At 39.3% G+C, this 15983-nt stretch overlaps 1 protein-coding gene across 5 annotated transcripts in view; it reads left to right on the top strand.

Annotated features, from left to right (window-relative positions):
- Positions 1–14743, top strand: part of scaf1 (SR-related CTD-associated factor 1) — a 29077-nt gene extending 14334 nt beyond the window's left edge. For 3 of the 5 annotated variants that reach the window (XM_029123323.2, XM_010864792.5, XM_029123322.2), the window contains exons 5-8: positions 5886–5968; positions 8107–8406; positions 8501–8629; positions 14302–14743. In XM_029123323.2, coding sequence (XP_028979156.2) covers positions 5886–5968; positions 8107–8406; positions 8501–8629; positions 14302–14451 — 662 coding nt within the window. In that variant the 3' untranslated portion in view covers positions 14452–14743. Of the gene's footprint in view, positions 1–5885; positions 5969–8106; positions 8407–8500; positions 8630–14301 lie in introns of those variants that run through there. The other 2 variants (XM_029123324.2, XM_029123325.2) reach the window with 2 other exon arrangements.
- Positions 14744–15983: the final 1240 nt, after the last annotated feature.

Below are 15983 nucleotides of genomic sequence, written 5' to 3'. Positions count from 1 at the left end.
GGAGAAGCCATCTTCAATGTCCTTGATATTTTTCTCAGTGAAAATGGTTTGACTTGGGACCGATGCGTTGGCTTATGCGCGGGCAATGACGGCCATGAGCGTGGCCTAGCTGCTTGCATTCAGCAAGTAGCTCCACTTGTGAAATGGACACATTGCATGGTCCATCGCGAAGCACTAGTTGCTAAAAAAAAATGCCAGTTCTCTTTGACTCCGTGCCGAACCAATCTGTGAAAATGATAAATCTCATCAAATCACGGCTGCTAAACTCTCGCTTGTTTGAGGTCCTCTGCCAGGAGATGGGGTCAGGGCATGAACAGCTGCTTCTGCACACTGAAGTTCGCTGGCTCTCCAGGGGGCGGGTGTTACAGCGGTTGTATGAGCTGCGAGAGGAGGTGAAGTGTTTTTTGACAGAAATCAAATCAGATCTGGCTAAGCATCTGGATGACACTATGTGGCTTGCGTCTCTGTCCTATTTGGTCGATATATTTGACCGTTTGAATGGCCTCTACCTGTCTTTGCAAGGCCGCAAAACTCATATTTTGCTCTTTGCAGACGCCTTCACACAAAGACTTGACCTCTGGCATTGCCGCATCAGTCGAGGGAACAGCATCAGTCGTGGGAACCGCATCAGTGGAGGGAATGTTCCCCAGCCTTGCAGACTTTATCACTGATGCAGGCACGTCACACGATTTCTCCTCTCTATTTCAGTCAGCGTCTGAGCACCTGTCAGCAATGAGAGAACAATTTGCGACGTACTTTAAAGAGGATTATCGCTCTTTTGCGTGGGTTCGAGATCCATTTGTGTGCACAGCATACGAGCTGTCAATTGATATGCATGAACAGCTTATTGAGCTGAAGAGTGACAGTAGGCTTAAGGAACTCTTTACCTCCTGCCCTCTTTTGTCTTTCTAGGCAGCATTGATGCAGGAATACTCCCGACTCTGTGACGTCGCCTTGAAGATTGTCCTCCATTTCGCGTCAACATATTTGTGTGAGGCAGGATTCTCAAAAATGACTGCACTCAAAACGAAATACCGCAATCTCACATTAACACATTAACATCGCCTACCTGCAAGCTTCTGTAAAAAATGCAGATGATATGCCTACTATTAGGCCTGGTAATAATAACAATAATAGAGCATACATTCATATCAGAGTTCTTGTGCCAATTCCCAATTATAGCCTAGTAATGATAATAGGCCTACTGATGATGATAATACCAACACTACTACTCATAATAATAATAATAATAATAATACCTGCAAGCTCACATAGTCTGATGCTAGTGCCAATTATAACAATAGCCTAGTCATGATAATAGGCCTACATACCGCTACTGATGATGATAATAATAATAATGTGTGGGCCTAAAAATAATAGCCTAGGGGGCTATTTATCTATCTATCTATCTATGCAAGGTGGTGTAGTGGGGGTGGCGCCGGGAAGGGGGGCCCCAATTGCAATGAACCAGCTTTGGGGGGCCCAGCTTGCAAAAGGTTGAGAACTCCTGACTTAGGTTAATGGGGAATTTCTTATTGTCATCCACTTACCTCTTTCTATCTCTTTGGTTTAGTTAAACTTTGAGAATTCTACAGCTAACATATGTGCCCTTTCCAAACAAAGTTTGACGTTCTGTTTTTGAGAATCACTATTTTTGTACATCTTGTGATGTACCCTCTGAAGTTCTGCTGTTGGTCTTTGACACATCTATGATTACTTCCTGGACATAGTTCTTGATCAGACAAGAGGTTTTTTATATTTTGAGTCTTTGTTATGGTGTGCATTTTTTGGTCATTCACTGTAGAGGTCTTTCTTGGTCTAACTGGTTTTGCCATTTCTTATGATACAGAATAGTTGATTTTGTCATGCCTAGAGATGGGACGATAGACGATTGTAGTACTAATCGCAATGGAAAATACTCACGATTATGATATCGTGGTGAAATTCCATAATCGGGATAATCGTAAATCAGGATAATCCTCACGAGTGACTTGAAAAAGTTCTGCCAGTCACTGAAGTTTCTCTTACTGCTTGTTTTATTATACAATTGGAGCACACGTCTCATTTCACGTTGTACTTCGCCACTAAATATCCTCTGCAATTTATAGTGAATGAAGCAGAATGGTAAATGGAAGAATATTGCCATTTACAATAAAAATCGAAATTAAATTCTTAAGTCATCATGAGTTGGGTTTGTATTGTAATGATATAAAGAATAAACTAGTTTTCCAATTAAATTACAAAAGTATTAATCAAACCACTACACTTAGTCTACAAAAAAGCCTCTGATCACGTCTCCACTTCCCTCTATATGCAAATAACTGTCCATTCCATTACCGCTGAAAATACCTGTAAGCAGTTGTCAACAATGTTAAGCTCAAACAAACCAATTATATTTATCCTAGAAGATGCATGCCGAGATGCATACCGAGTTTCTTTTTCCATTTTTTGCTAATTGTAGAAAATATGAATAGGATATACATTACATCTCTCTTGATTTTCTAATTATACTTTTATTTTATATTGTATTTAAGTTTATATTGTAGGCTAATTGTGAACTCTTTCCTACTGAAAGTGACAGGAGAAGACAAATTGGCTAGAATATCATTTGCGTGGGCCAAAATAACATTAACTATCTGCATGATCTGCACAATATATGATGCGCACCACACAACAGGGAGTTGTTATAATGAATTTTGCAGTTATGAAGAATCGACACATCAGATGGTTAGGTAATAAGGCACATAAAATGCACACTTAAGTGCATGTACCCGCAGGTCAGTAACGGTAAATATCTACACTGAACAAAATTATAAACGCAACACTTGTTTTTGCCCCCATTTATCATGAGCTGAACTCAAAGATCTAAGACTTTATGTACACAAAAGGCCTATTTCTCTCAAATATTGTTCACAAATCTGTTTAAATCTGTGTCAGCTTCCCTGAGATGGTTTCTGACAGTTTGTGCGTTATTTCTTTGGTTATGCAAACTGACGGTGGCTGGTCTCAGACAATCTTGGAGGTGAAGATGCTGGATGTGGAGGTCCTGGGCTGTTGTGGTTACACGTGGTTTGCGGTTGTGATGCCGTTTGGATGTACTGCCAAATTCTCTGAAACGCCTTTGGAGACGGCTAATGGTAGAGAAATGAACGTTCAAATCACAGGCAACAGCTCTGGTGGACATTCCTTCAGTCAGCATGTCAATTGCATGCTCCCTCAAAACTAGAGACATCTGTGGCATTGTGCTGTGTGATTGAACTGCTCATTTCAGAGTGGCCTTTTATTGTTGCCAGCCTCAGGCACACATGTGCAATAATCATGCTGTCTAATCAGCATCTTGATATGCCACACCTGTGAGGTGGATGGATTATCTCGGCAAAGGAATTGTGCTACCTAACACAGATTTATACAGATTTATGATTAATATTTGAGAGAAATAGGCCTTTTGTGTACATAGAGAAAGTCTTAGATCTTTCAGTTCAGCTCATGATAATTGGGGGGAAAAACAAATGTGTTGCGCTTATCTTGTTCAGTGTATTTTCACCTCTGATCTTTAGAGGAGTGACTTAAACTCTTGCCAGTCACTGAAATGTTCCTGACTATATGTTTTATTTAACTGGTGGGCGCATATCTCACTAATTGTGTTGTATAGCCTAGAGTTTATTTAAAAAAAAATAAAAAATTCTCCAAACTCTTCATTGCAAGAATGTAATCTTAAATTACAAGAAGACCCATTATTTCCATCAGCCTATTATCGGTCTCTTCCCAGAGGATGCGCAAGAATAAACATCTTAGAACCACTTGATTGTGCTTCACTGTCTGCCTAGAAGTCTTCTTGGGACCACAAAATAAAATTACCTACCGAACTGAACCCATGACATCTTTATCTGATACCCAAAATATGTGTTTGATTTGATGTAAAATCAATACACAGTTCGACTGATATGTTAAGTCGGCCGTATATGATCCGAAATATGCCAGGGAGGAGGGATAATCAAATTAAAATTTTTATTGGATTATTAGAGATGCATGCAGAAAAAACCTGTTTACAAACTGCAAATTGTAGAGTATATGTATAGGAATATATGTATAATAATGTATCTCTTTCTAATTATAATTTTGTTTATATTGTGGGCTAATTGTTAACGCTTTCCTACTGAAAATGTCAAGAGAAGATTGAGTTTCAGCCTCACGCTATTAGTAGCCAGATTGAATTTGTTCCCATGTCTATAGCTGTAAACCATATTACAAGTTTTTTCCTTTTAACTAGTATACCCATGTAGCCAAATGGAAACATCTTTTATATAAACTAAACTCACAACTCTGATCATGTGTACCAAATATAATCACACTTAACATCAGTCATTTGATGCTAGAAGTAGCTTTTGGAGTGTTTCTCACAAATTCAGAATAGCAGAAGAAATATTTCGCCCGGCTTATTGGGTCCCAATTGCAAATGTATTCCTTCGGAGGAGATGAACTTGTACACCTCTTTTCAAGATGTTATTTGACACTGGTTGAGCTTGTTGAGCTTGCAAATGTAGGAAACCCCAGTTGCGGCACTGTGTGGATGCTAAAAAAAAAATCTTTGTCATTATTGTATCATCTTTAACATATGCACCAAGTACAATTATAATACCATTATCCTTGTAGGTTATTTGTTATCACCTCCAAGTGAACTGCTGAAAACCTAATAAATATAATATAATTTGCACAGTCCAAAATTGTCGATTTGCTGCACAAAACATGATGCGCACAACATAACGGGGAGCTTTTATAATGAATTATTATTATAAAGAATCGGCTCATCAAATAGGCCTATCCTTAGCTAATAAGTCACATAGAATTCGCACAAATGCATGCACTCACACGTCAGTACCTGTAAGAAATGTTATACATTTTCACCTCTGATTCCCAGATAAGTGCCTTTCAAAATGTTTTTCAGTCACTGAAGTGTTCCTGACTACTTATTTTATTTAACTGATGTAGCGTATATCTAACGATTTGTTTTATTAAATTAGATTCAACTTTGTCGTTGAACAGGTACAAGTACAGTATAACGAAGTGCAGTTAGCATCTAACCAGCAGTGCAAATAGAAGAGGGTAGAAAAGGTACTTGCATCATGTATAATGTATGTTACAGATGCGACATACAGATATGCAGTGTATAGATGTGCAATGAAGGCAAATACAGTACAAATGGCAATTCTAAATGCCACTAAACATCCTCTGCAATGTATTGTCAATGAAGCTGGCAACCATATACATCTAGAGATTTACATGTTATTATGGTATTAGTTAATTATAAAAAACCTTCTTTGATAATATTTTATTGTAATGGCTTTTTAAATGCACAAGAACAATATTTATGTAATGAAAGATTATCTGATCAGACATTTTGAGCTAGAAAGCAGATTTGTAATATGGATTGTTATTAATTCTGATAAAATAAATCGGGATAATTTTGGCCAGCATAATCATGGCATGAAATTCTCATATCATCACACGGCTAGTCATGCCGGAAGATTTTTTGATAGCTTGACTTGCCTTGACTCATTTGGTCCTCATGTTGGCAGACACCACCAACTGTGAAGTGTAGAATGAAGACTGGACTTTGACAGTATGTACTAATGATACTAACCAGAAAACACTGTGAAGCCATTTGTCCAGATACCTTATGGTACCCTAAAAGGGGGGGACTAAGTACAGAATGTGCTAATTTCTAAATGGTTCTATCATCCCTTTAATGCTGACTGTCTGAACTTGTATATTAATTGTTTTATTTAACCCTTACCCCAGCCAAAATATTTCACTGTCCAAATTCCTTTGGTGTTCACTTTATATAACATAAGGTTTTACTGACCTCCCTACTGTTTGTATTTCAGTGACAGCTCTGTTGTTTAAGATGGAAGAGGCCAATATCGCCAGTAGAGCCAAAGCCCAAGAGTTCATCCATGCTACGAGCCAGGTGTGTGTGTTTTAGAGCCTGGGGGATTTGGGCAAACAGTCATACCACCATAAATTGACCCAATTCCAATAACTATCTAAAAATGAAGTGTTGTTTTAAATGCAGTTATTTTCCATGAGCTAAAGGGCAAACAAAGAGGTTACCTATTTCATCTAACTTCAAAGGATTACAATATTTTAGTTGACGGGGAATAAGTGAGCAGCAGTGGTGATACAGAAATGTAAGACACTTTCTTTGCAGGAAGCATGTTCTTCCAGGTTTTTCCTCTCATGAGCCAATCATTTTCTATTTCACAATGATCCTAAGCAGGTTAAGTAATTTCAGGCCAATTATTAGTTTTTTTTTTTTATATTTAGGTTCATTTTATGCTTTTTTTGATTGTCAGTTTTGAAGGATATAATTGTTTGGTTTTTTTCCCCCTAAATGAGCGGTTGGCCAGATTCAAACCCATCTTGCAGCAGTGCATGTGCCGCAGGGGAAATGGCCCAGTCTGCTGGACAACTCTAAGCCTTCCGATACTGTTCTTCTTTTTATTTACTACTTGGCCAAAGGCATACTCTTACACAAGGACAGGACAACACACACACAAAAAAATAAACATTCCAGCAGGATCAACTACATATGGCAAGATGCATACACAGATACTTTTGACAATTTACAAATAGATAGCAGCTTGTTGGGTTTGTTTTAAAAGGAATAGGTGTTGTAAGTGTCAAGGTTAATTCAAATACGAAATTAAGTAGTTTCCGTGCCATAAAATGGTCATTATCATAGTATTATTAAAAATAAGCTTGTTGCCGTACAAACAATCGCGTGGGCATACAGGATACTGTTAATGTTAGACATGCCAGTACATTAAATCAAATCCCCCTAAAATTGCAAGAAATAGAACTCGATAATACAATCAAATACAATTAGATAAAACAATAGTAACGCAAGGAATATGTAAATAATGAATAAAGAACTACTGTGGCTTAATACAGGAAGTACCAGTACCATGCTTTGGGGTATGATGTAGTTCATATTGATGTAGACATAGGTGGAGGTTAGGAGTAGGTATGGGGGGGAATTGCTAAAGTAATAAGTGGTACAGTGAAATATAATTTTTTACTTTATTAAAATAAATGTTCATATCCAGAAATGTATTAAATTTTTTGTTTTTATCTGCCAGTCGAAGGCATGGGCAAACTTGTCTAGAACATTCCACACATCAGGGAGAAGGGAAACCTCACTGGAATTCTGTTAATTGACATTGGTTACATTACCTGTACCTGTCACTCAACCACGCAGCGCGTTGTGGATTATATTTGGGCAACAGCCGTGTCACAACACAACAACCTGAACTACTTCACATGCTGATATTGGCTTCATAATGTTTGCCAATAAGGAAAACATTTCCTTAGTCAGCCAGAGCCTGTCCGGAGAGAGAGCATTCCAGTGTGAGTTTTGTAGGAAAAGTGAGTCTCAGTGGATTTGTTCAAACAGTTTCACATGTTGGTTAATAAATAAAAAAATAACACTCAACATTTTGTCATCATAGCATTATTTAAATATGTAGAAACCAAGAAAAATATTTATATTTAATATATAATTTATATTAAATAGTATAATAAAGGGGTGTTTAATATAGGGGTGTTGTTTGGCTTGGATTACCCCATCATGCGATCCTCTTGCGTCAAATTTAAATTCCAGTAATTTAACTGTTCACATGTCAAATCTATTAAATATTTTTCTTGGTTTCTACCTTTTTTAAATTAAATATAAGGAAACATTACTTATTTTTTATTGGTTTTCCTAAAATACATATTACTATAATTCTGATTTTAATATTATTGTTGAGCAAAGTCATTAACAATGTTCATTACCTCAGATATATCCTCTTGAACAATGGCAAAAGCTCTCCATACCGATAGAAATACAAAAACACATGTAGCATTGGGTAGCACTGATTTTCAATATTCCAGTTAATGGCAGACTTGATCTGCACTCTTTTAGCTTTTGAAAACCAAACTAATCAAAAATATTTGTATATATCATTAATTATGATTACATTTGTACACCCTTCACATAACTGTCTACCTAGGTTGCAGCTGTGTGCACCAAGCACTTCTTATCATGCCATCTTGCATCTCTTGCAGATTCTCTCCCAAAGCAGTCAGAACCAGTCATCTCAGCACATCGCTCCCTCTTCTTCATCATCTTCCTCATCCTCCCAGGTCCCAAATTCCTCAGGTCCCACCCCAGCTCAGTTCATCCTGCATGGCTCTCTGCCATTGGTGGGCTGCACCAAAACCCCACCCAGCCACCTGCATCCTGGCATGTCTATGGGTAGTGGCTGTGCACAGACCCCGCCTCCTCCCATGCCCTCTGGCTTCTCTGGAGGTTCCGGGGGCTCCAGTGACTTGGGCTGGGACAATGAGAGCAAGGATCCTGATAAGGTAGGACCATGCTGTGACATGTCTTCCAGTTTTATTAGCCATGTTTGCTTGCATGTTTGTGTGTTTGTTAATGTTCTGTGTCTTTCTGTCTCAGTACCTGAAGAAGCTTCACACTCAGGAACGTGCGGTGGAAGAGGTGAAGCTGGCAATTAAGCCCTACTACCAGCGTAAAGACATAAACAAGGACGAGTACAAGGACATCCTGAGGAAAGCTGTGCACAAGGTAACACTGCCATGGCTTAGTAGCACAAGGTAACACTGCCCTGGCTTTGTACAGTGTTACCTGGATTAGTGTAGTGTTACCACTTTATTACTTATTTTAGTACAATATGTAGTATTCCATGAGGATATCGATTAGCTACTGCCTAGCCACTTCCAAGGTTAGCAGCTACTAAACTAAAGGCAATACATGAAATAATATTTAATTATGGGTGTTTTAGCCAATTTGTTGTCCCATTGTAAAATTGTTTTATCTCGTCTTGAATAGGAACAGAGTAGGGAAAACGCAATGTACGTGTGTGTGTGTGTGTGTGTGTGTGTGTGTGTGTGTGTGTGTGTACACTTGTGCTCAAAAGTTTGCTTACCCTTGGAGAATTGGTAATATATGTATCATTTGTAAAGAAAACATGAGTGAATAGGCAAAAACACATGTCTTATTTCTTATGGGATTCACATTCAACTGTAGGTCATAACAGAATGTCACAATCATAAAACAAAGTATGGCAACAAAATCTGACCCCTGTTCAAAAGTCTGCAAACCCCTTAGTTCTTAATACTGTGTATTGCCCCCTTTAGCATCAATGACAGCGTGCAGTCTTTTGTAATCGTTGTCTATGAGTCCCAAAATTCTTGCAGGTGATATAGCTGCCCATTCGTCTTGGCAAAATGCCTCCAGGTCATGCAAAGTCTTTGGTCGTCTTGCATGAACTGCACGTTTGAGATCTCCCCAGAGTGGCTCGATGATATTAAGGTCAGGAGACACTCCAGAACCTTCACCTTTTTCTGCTGTAACCACTGGAGGGTAAACTTGTGCTTGGGCTCATTGTCGTGCTGGAAGAGCGTCCCACGTGCAGCTTTCGTGCAGAAGAATGCAAATTGTCTGCCAGTATTTTTTGATTACATGCTGCATTCATCTTGCCATCAATTTTCATAAGATTCCCCGTGCCTTTAGAGCTCACACACCCCCAAAACATCAGTGAGCCACCACCATGCTTCACAGTGGGGATGGTATTCATTTCACTAGAGGCCTTGTTGACCCCTCTCCAAACATAGCGCTTATGGTTGTGACCATAAAGCTCTATTTTGGTCTCGTCACTCCAAATTGCAGTGTGCCAGAGGCTGTGAGGCGTGTCAAGGTGTTGTCGGGCATATTTTAACCGGGCTTTTTTGTGGCATGGGCGCCGTAAAGGCTTCTTTTTGGCGACTCGACCGGCCAGCATTTTTGTTTAAGTATCGTCGTATTGTCCTCACAACCACACTATTTTCCGGAGCAGCCTGTATTTCTCCGGAGGTTTCTTGTGGGTCTTTCTTTGTATCCCGAACAATTCTTCTGGCAGTTTTGGGTGAAATCTTTCTTGGTCTACCTGACCTTGGCTTGGTATCAAGAGATCCATGAATTTTCCACTACCTAAGTGATTGAACAGGACTTACTGGCATTTGCAAGGCTTTGGATACCTTTTTATGTCTTTTTCCATCTTTATGAAGTTCCATTTCCTTGTTACACAGGTCTTTTGACTTTTCTGCTTCCCATGGCTCAGTATCTAGCCTGCTCAATGCATCCACTTGAGAGCTAACAAACTCATTGACTATTTATACATGGACACTAATTGCAATTTTAAATGCAAACCTGTGAGCACAACTGTATATAATATAAACAATATAAGGGGTGTAATGGTACGTAAAAAGTCATGGGTCAGTACGTGCCGAAAATCTTAAGTCACGGTGCGGTACGATTTCGGTACAGTGGAAAATGACATGCCCAACATACATTTTTTAACTTTATTACGAAGTTCTAAACTTTGCCCATTGCCACTCAGAACGTAAAAAAAAATTAACTGGCTCCAAAAACGAACTGGTTCGTAAAATATTTTTACTGTCCCTCCTTCGTAAAGTTGTAATTTATCGGTGTTACAACTCTCATCTCTCATCTTCATCCGCTTATCCGGTATCGGGTCGCGGGGGGCAGCAGCTCCAGCAGGGGACCCCAAACTTCCCTTTCCCAAGCCACATTTGCCAGCTCTGACTGGGGGATCCCGAGACGTTCCCAGGCCAGTGTCGAAATATAATCTCTCCACCTAGTCCTGGGCCTTCCCCGAGGTCTCCTCCCAGCTGGACGTGCCTGGAACACCTCCCTAGGGCGACGTCCTGGGGGCATCCTTACCAGATGCCCGAACCACCTCAACTGGCTCCTTTCGACGCAAAGGAGCAGCGGCTCTACTCCGAGTTCCTCATGGAATCATGTAGTAACCAAACTATAAATATAATAATATTTTAGATTCTTCAAAGTAGCCACCATTTGTCTTGATGACAGCTTTGCAAACAATCTGCATTCTTTCAATCAGCTTTGAGGTAGTCACCTGGAATGTTTTTCAAATAATCTTGAAGGAGTTTCCACATGTTGAGCGCTTGTTGGCTGCTTTTCCTGTATTCTGCGATCCAACTCATCCCAAACCATCTCAATTGGGTTGAGGTTGGGTGATTATGGAGGCCAGGTCATCTGATGCAGCAGCATTGCTCTCCTTCTCGGTCAAATAGCCCTTACACAGCCTGGAGGTGTGTTTTGCATCATTACCTTGTTAAAAACCAAATGGTTGTCCCGCTAAGCCAGACCAGATGGGGTGGCTTATTACTACAGAATGCAGTGGTAGCCATGCTTGTTGAGTGTTCCTTGAATTCAAAATAAATCACTGACAGTGTCACATCAAAGCAACATCACAGCACCTCCTCTGTGCTTTAACGTGGGTACTATACATGCGGCGATCAGCCATTCACTCACTAAGTTATGGCAGTTGGAACCAGAAAACTCACATTTGGACTGATCAAACCAAATGCCAGATTTCCACTGGTCTAATGTCCATTTCGCATGTGTCTTGGCCCAAGCAATTCTCTTTTTGTTATTAGTTCGTTAGTAGTGGTTTTGTTACAGCAATTTGAACGTAAAGGCATGTTTCATGCAGTCTACACTGAACAGTTGATGTTGAGATGTCTGTTACTTGAACTCTGTGAAGCATATATTCAGTGCAACCTGAGGCAACATTAATTGCCGATTAATGAGACTAGAAACTTGAATTAATCCTCTGCAGCAGATTTAACTCTGGGGTCTTCCTTTCCTGTGGGGGTCCTCATGAGAACCAGTTTCATGACTGCACTTGAAGAAACTTTCAAAGTCCTTAAAATGTTCTGGACCTTCATGTCTTAAACTAATGATGAACAGTCGTTTCTCATATTTGAGCTGTTCTTGCTATAATGATGGTTTTCTGTATACCAACCCTACCATAGCACAACTGACATTACGAAAAGAAATCCCGCAAATTAACTTCTAAAAAGGCACACATTTTAATTGAAATGCATTCCAGCTGGTTGAGTGGATGCAAACCTTGTGCAAAGCTGTCATCACGGCCACTATGAAACACAATATGACATTTCTTTTTATCTATCTATCTGACCTTTATCTGTGAGTCAATACAATAACTTTGGCCATATTTGTCACCTCAAAAAGGTGTTTAGTTTTTGGTACACTTTTTTACAATAGGGCACAGTGGGGTGTGGTGACATTCAGTCAACTCAAGAAGTATTGTCAGTCTTCAAGAAATTATGAAAAAGTGAATGAAAATGTTTGGGCTCCAACATAAGGGGGAGCTGTATACTTTTATTAAAACACCATATTTTCTCAAGCACAAAACATTTTTTGGAGTAGTATGTTTTTTTGTATGCAAAATTGTTGAAAAAATATTAGCACCTCTACAATCAATCAATATTTTGTGAAGCCTCTGCTGGAGTGGATAACAGCACTGAGCCTCTACCTGTGTCGTCTGACAAGGTTGGCACACACTTCTGGAGAGATCTTGGGCCACTCATGCATGCAGCACTATTTTTGATAGTCTTAGGTTTGTGTTTGTGGACCACCCTCTTCAATTCAGACCACAGGCTTTGAATATGATTCAGGTCTGGAGAATGAGATGGGTATTGTATAACATTGATTTTGTGGCCCTGCAACCATTTCTGTGTTTATTTTACTCTGCCGATTTAGCAGGTTTTCCTACTTACAACGCATGAAGAGGTCTGTCATTTTTATCATAGGTACACTTCTGTGAGAAATGGAATCTAAAACAAAAGCCCAGGAAATCACATTGTATGATTTTTAAATAATTAATTTGCATCTCATTGTTGAAAGATATCAGTCAGGAGAAGGGTACAAAAGAATTTCCAAAGCATTAGATATACCATGGAACACAGTGAAGACAGTCATCATCAAGTAGAGAAAATATGGCACAACAGAGACATTACCAAGAATTGGACATCCATCCAAAATTGAATAGACGAGAAGAAAACTGGTCAGGGAGGCTTCCAAGAGGCCTACAGCAACATTAAAGGAACTGCAGGAAGTTCTGTCAAGTACTGGCTGTGTGCTACATGTGACATAATCTCCCGTATTCTTCATATGAATGGGCTATGGGGTAGGGTGGCAAGACGGAAGCCGTTTCTTAGAAAAAAAAACATCCAAGCCCGGCTGAAGTTTGCAAAAACAAACAAAGTCTCCCAAAAGTACGTGGGAAAATGTGTTATGTTCTGATGAAACCAAGGTTTAACTTTTTGGCCATAATTCCAAAAGGTGTGTTTGGCGCAAAAACAACACTGCACATCACCCAAAGAACACCATAACCACAGTTATGCTGGTGGTGGCAGCATCATGCTTTGGGCTGTTTTTCTTCAGCTGGAACCGGGGTATTAGTCAGGGTTGAGGGAATTATGAACAGTTCCAAATACCAGGCAATTTTGGCACAAAACCTTCAGGCGTCCGTTAGAAAGCTGAAGAGGAAGTTTACCTTTCAGCATGACAATGACCCAAAGCACACATCCAAAGGAATAAAAGCATGGCTTCACCAGAACAAGATTACCGTTTTGGAATAGCCCAGCCAGAGCCCGGATCTGAATCCAATTGAACATCTGTGGGGTGATCTGAAGAGGGCTGTGCACAGGAGATGTCCTCGCAGTCTGACTGATTTGGAGCACTTTTGCAAAGAAGAGTGGGCAGATATTGCCATGTCAAGATGTGCCATGCTCATAGACTCATACCCAAAAGGTGCTTCAACAAAGTATTAGTTCAAGGGGTTAAATTAAGCAATTATTTGTAGGAGTTGAATTGTCGGATTTGCTGCAGAAAGGTGGCAGTCAAAAGCACGAACACCACAAGTCTAAAGAACCATCTCTAGTTCCACCATATGTATTCTTACGATATTATTACGCTTACACCATTATAGTGGCATAAAATTAACAATATAGACAATTATTGTTAATCACAGTTATTTGTGTAACAATTAATCATCAACTTAAATGTCATAATCGTTACAGCCTTATTACTCACCCCTCTAGCCTTAGTGCAAATTTGTAGTACCAACATGTTTATGTATAATTTACCAATAATTAACAAGGTTATGTGATACATATCCATATTATACCACACCACCTTATGGCTTATTGCTGAATTATACATGATTTGTACAGTATTACCTATAGTCCACGGGTAAGGACTATATCCAAGTACTTTGCATTGCTTAGAGCATTAGAACAACACTTTGTTCTGTATGTTTTCCATATACCACAACACCTCTAGCCTTATTGCTAATAAACCAGCTGATTCTAATAGCAGCCTATGTTTTTGTCTTGGCTTTTCAGATCTGCCACAGTCGAACTGGAGAGATCAATCCGGTCAAAGTGAGCAACTTGGTCAAGCTTTATGTTCAGAGGTACAAGTACTTCAGGAAGCACGGTCGCAAGATGGACGAGGAAGAGAGGGAGGACCGAGAGATGGATTCCTCCTACTGAACAGAGAAGGGGCTGCTTTCCCCCATTCCAATCGGTCCAGTTTCCCAATGACCCCCTCCCCTGCTCCTTGCACGTGATTGGGCCTACTGCGGTCGTTGAGTGACATTTGTTTTACCCCACCCCAATTTGTTGTCCCGTTGTAAACTCATGTTTTATTCCATTCGTCTGTGTCTTGTTGTACAGAAGTACTGAGTAGGAAAAACACAATGTACACATGCAGTGTGTGTATGTATGTGTATATATATATATATGTATGTGTATGTATATGTACATGTATATGTGTGTGTGTGTGTGTGTGTGTGTGTGTGTGTGTGTGTGTGTGTGTGTGTGTGTGTGTGTGTATGTATGTATATTTATATGTATATATACACACAATATATACACACTATATATATATATATATATATATATAATATACACACACACACACACAATCTCTTACAATGCTGAGGAAAAGTTGCAGGATACCAGTGCATACACATTTACACTTGCGCTCACACTTAATGTACATAATTGTAAGTACACTACACTGACTGTTTTCTCTCTCTGTGAAAAGAAGTCAGGTTGTACTGTGTTGGTTTGTTGGATGGATGAAAGGATGGATGATTTAAATAGAGATTTGACACTCGATTTCCGTCCCTGTCTTTTATTTAATGCCTGCGTCCTTTGAGGGGTGGTTTCTCTGAAACAGGAGATTTGCACAAAACATAATAAAACAATTGATAATTCAATGATGAACTATCCCAGTACAACAACGCATAGTTTTTCAGGACTAATGTTTAGTAACTAGCTCTAAAGGTCTCTGACAAATGACATTCATTCCAGGCAACAAAATGTTTGTGTTACATCAGAGGTGGAAGGTGTGACATATCTGAATTTCTTTTCAGCTAAAACTGTTAGAAGAAATATTCCGTCCCTGTTTTTGTGGAACGTTTTGCAACAAAAATTACGAAGTGTTTGTGCAAAGATGGAAATAAATATGTCAGTACTGTCCTATAATCTTTGGCGGCTTACAACAGACCTGTCACTGATTAACTGGACTGATTGTAATACATTGGTAAGAATGGCTGTTTCCAGACCAGGCTCAGTGTGCAAATTATCAAAGAGAACAGACATTTTGTCACAACGAGTGGTTAAATCTTACACTAATTTAGGGTATTACAGAGAATCCCAAATGTATTGAACAGTCACCCCCCCTCTACCCAAATTTAGGCTCATCTTAGCCATAGAGAGTGTTTCTCTGCTGTCAATTTGTTGAAATTCAATGTGACAAGGGCAGTTTTACTCTCAGTCCATTCTACATATTTGCTTTCATATTTACACCCTAAAAACTTGAAAGCACCCGCTACAAAGCTATCATTTTATTTTAGTGAGGTCAAACACATTAAATACTAATTTGCGTAATATTCTGTTGTTTTGATTGCGATTGATTGCAATTTTATAATGCTCAGTTTGCCCTAAATAGGAAAAACTTTAAATACTCTTATAATGATTTCATAATCCATGTGACTAGTAGTCACTTGGTGTTTTGA

The sequence above is a fragment of the Esox lucius genome, chromosome 11 (assembly GCF_011004845.1).
Source record: "Esox lucius isolate fEsoLuc1 chromosome 11, fEsoLuc1.pri, whole genome shotgun sequence".
Taxonomy (NCBI): Eukaryota; Metazoa; Chordata; class Actinopteri; order Esociformes; family Esocidae; genus Esox; species Esox lucius.
This window is presented reverse-complemented; position numbering and strand designations above follow the sequence as displayed.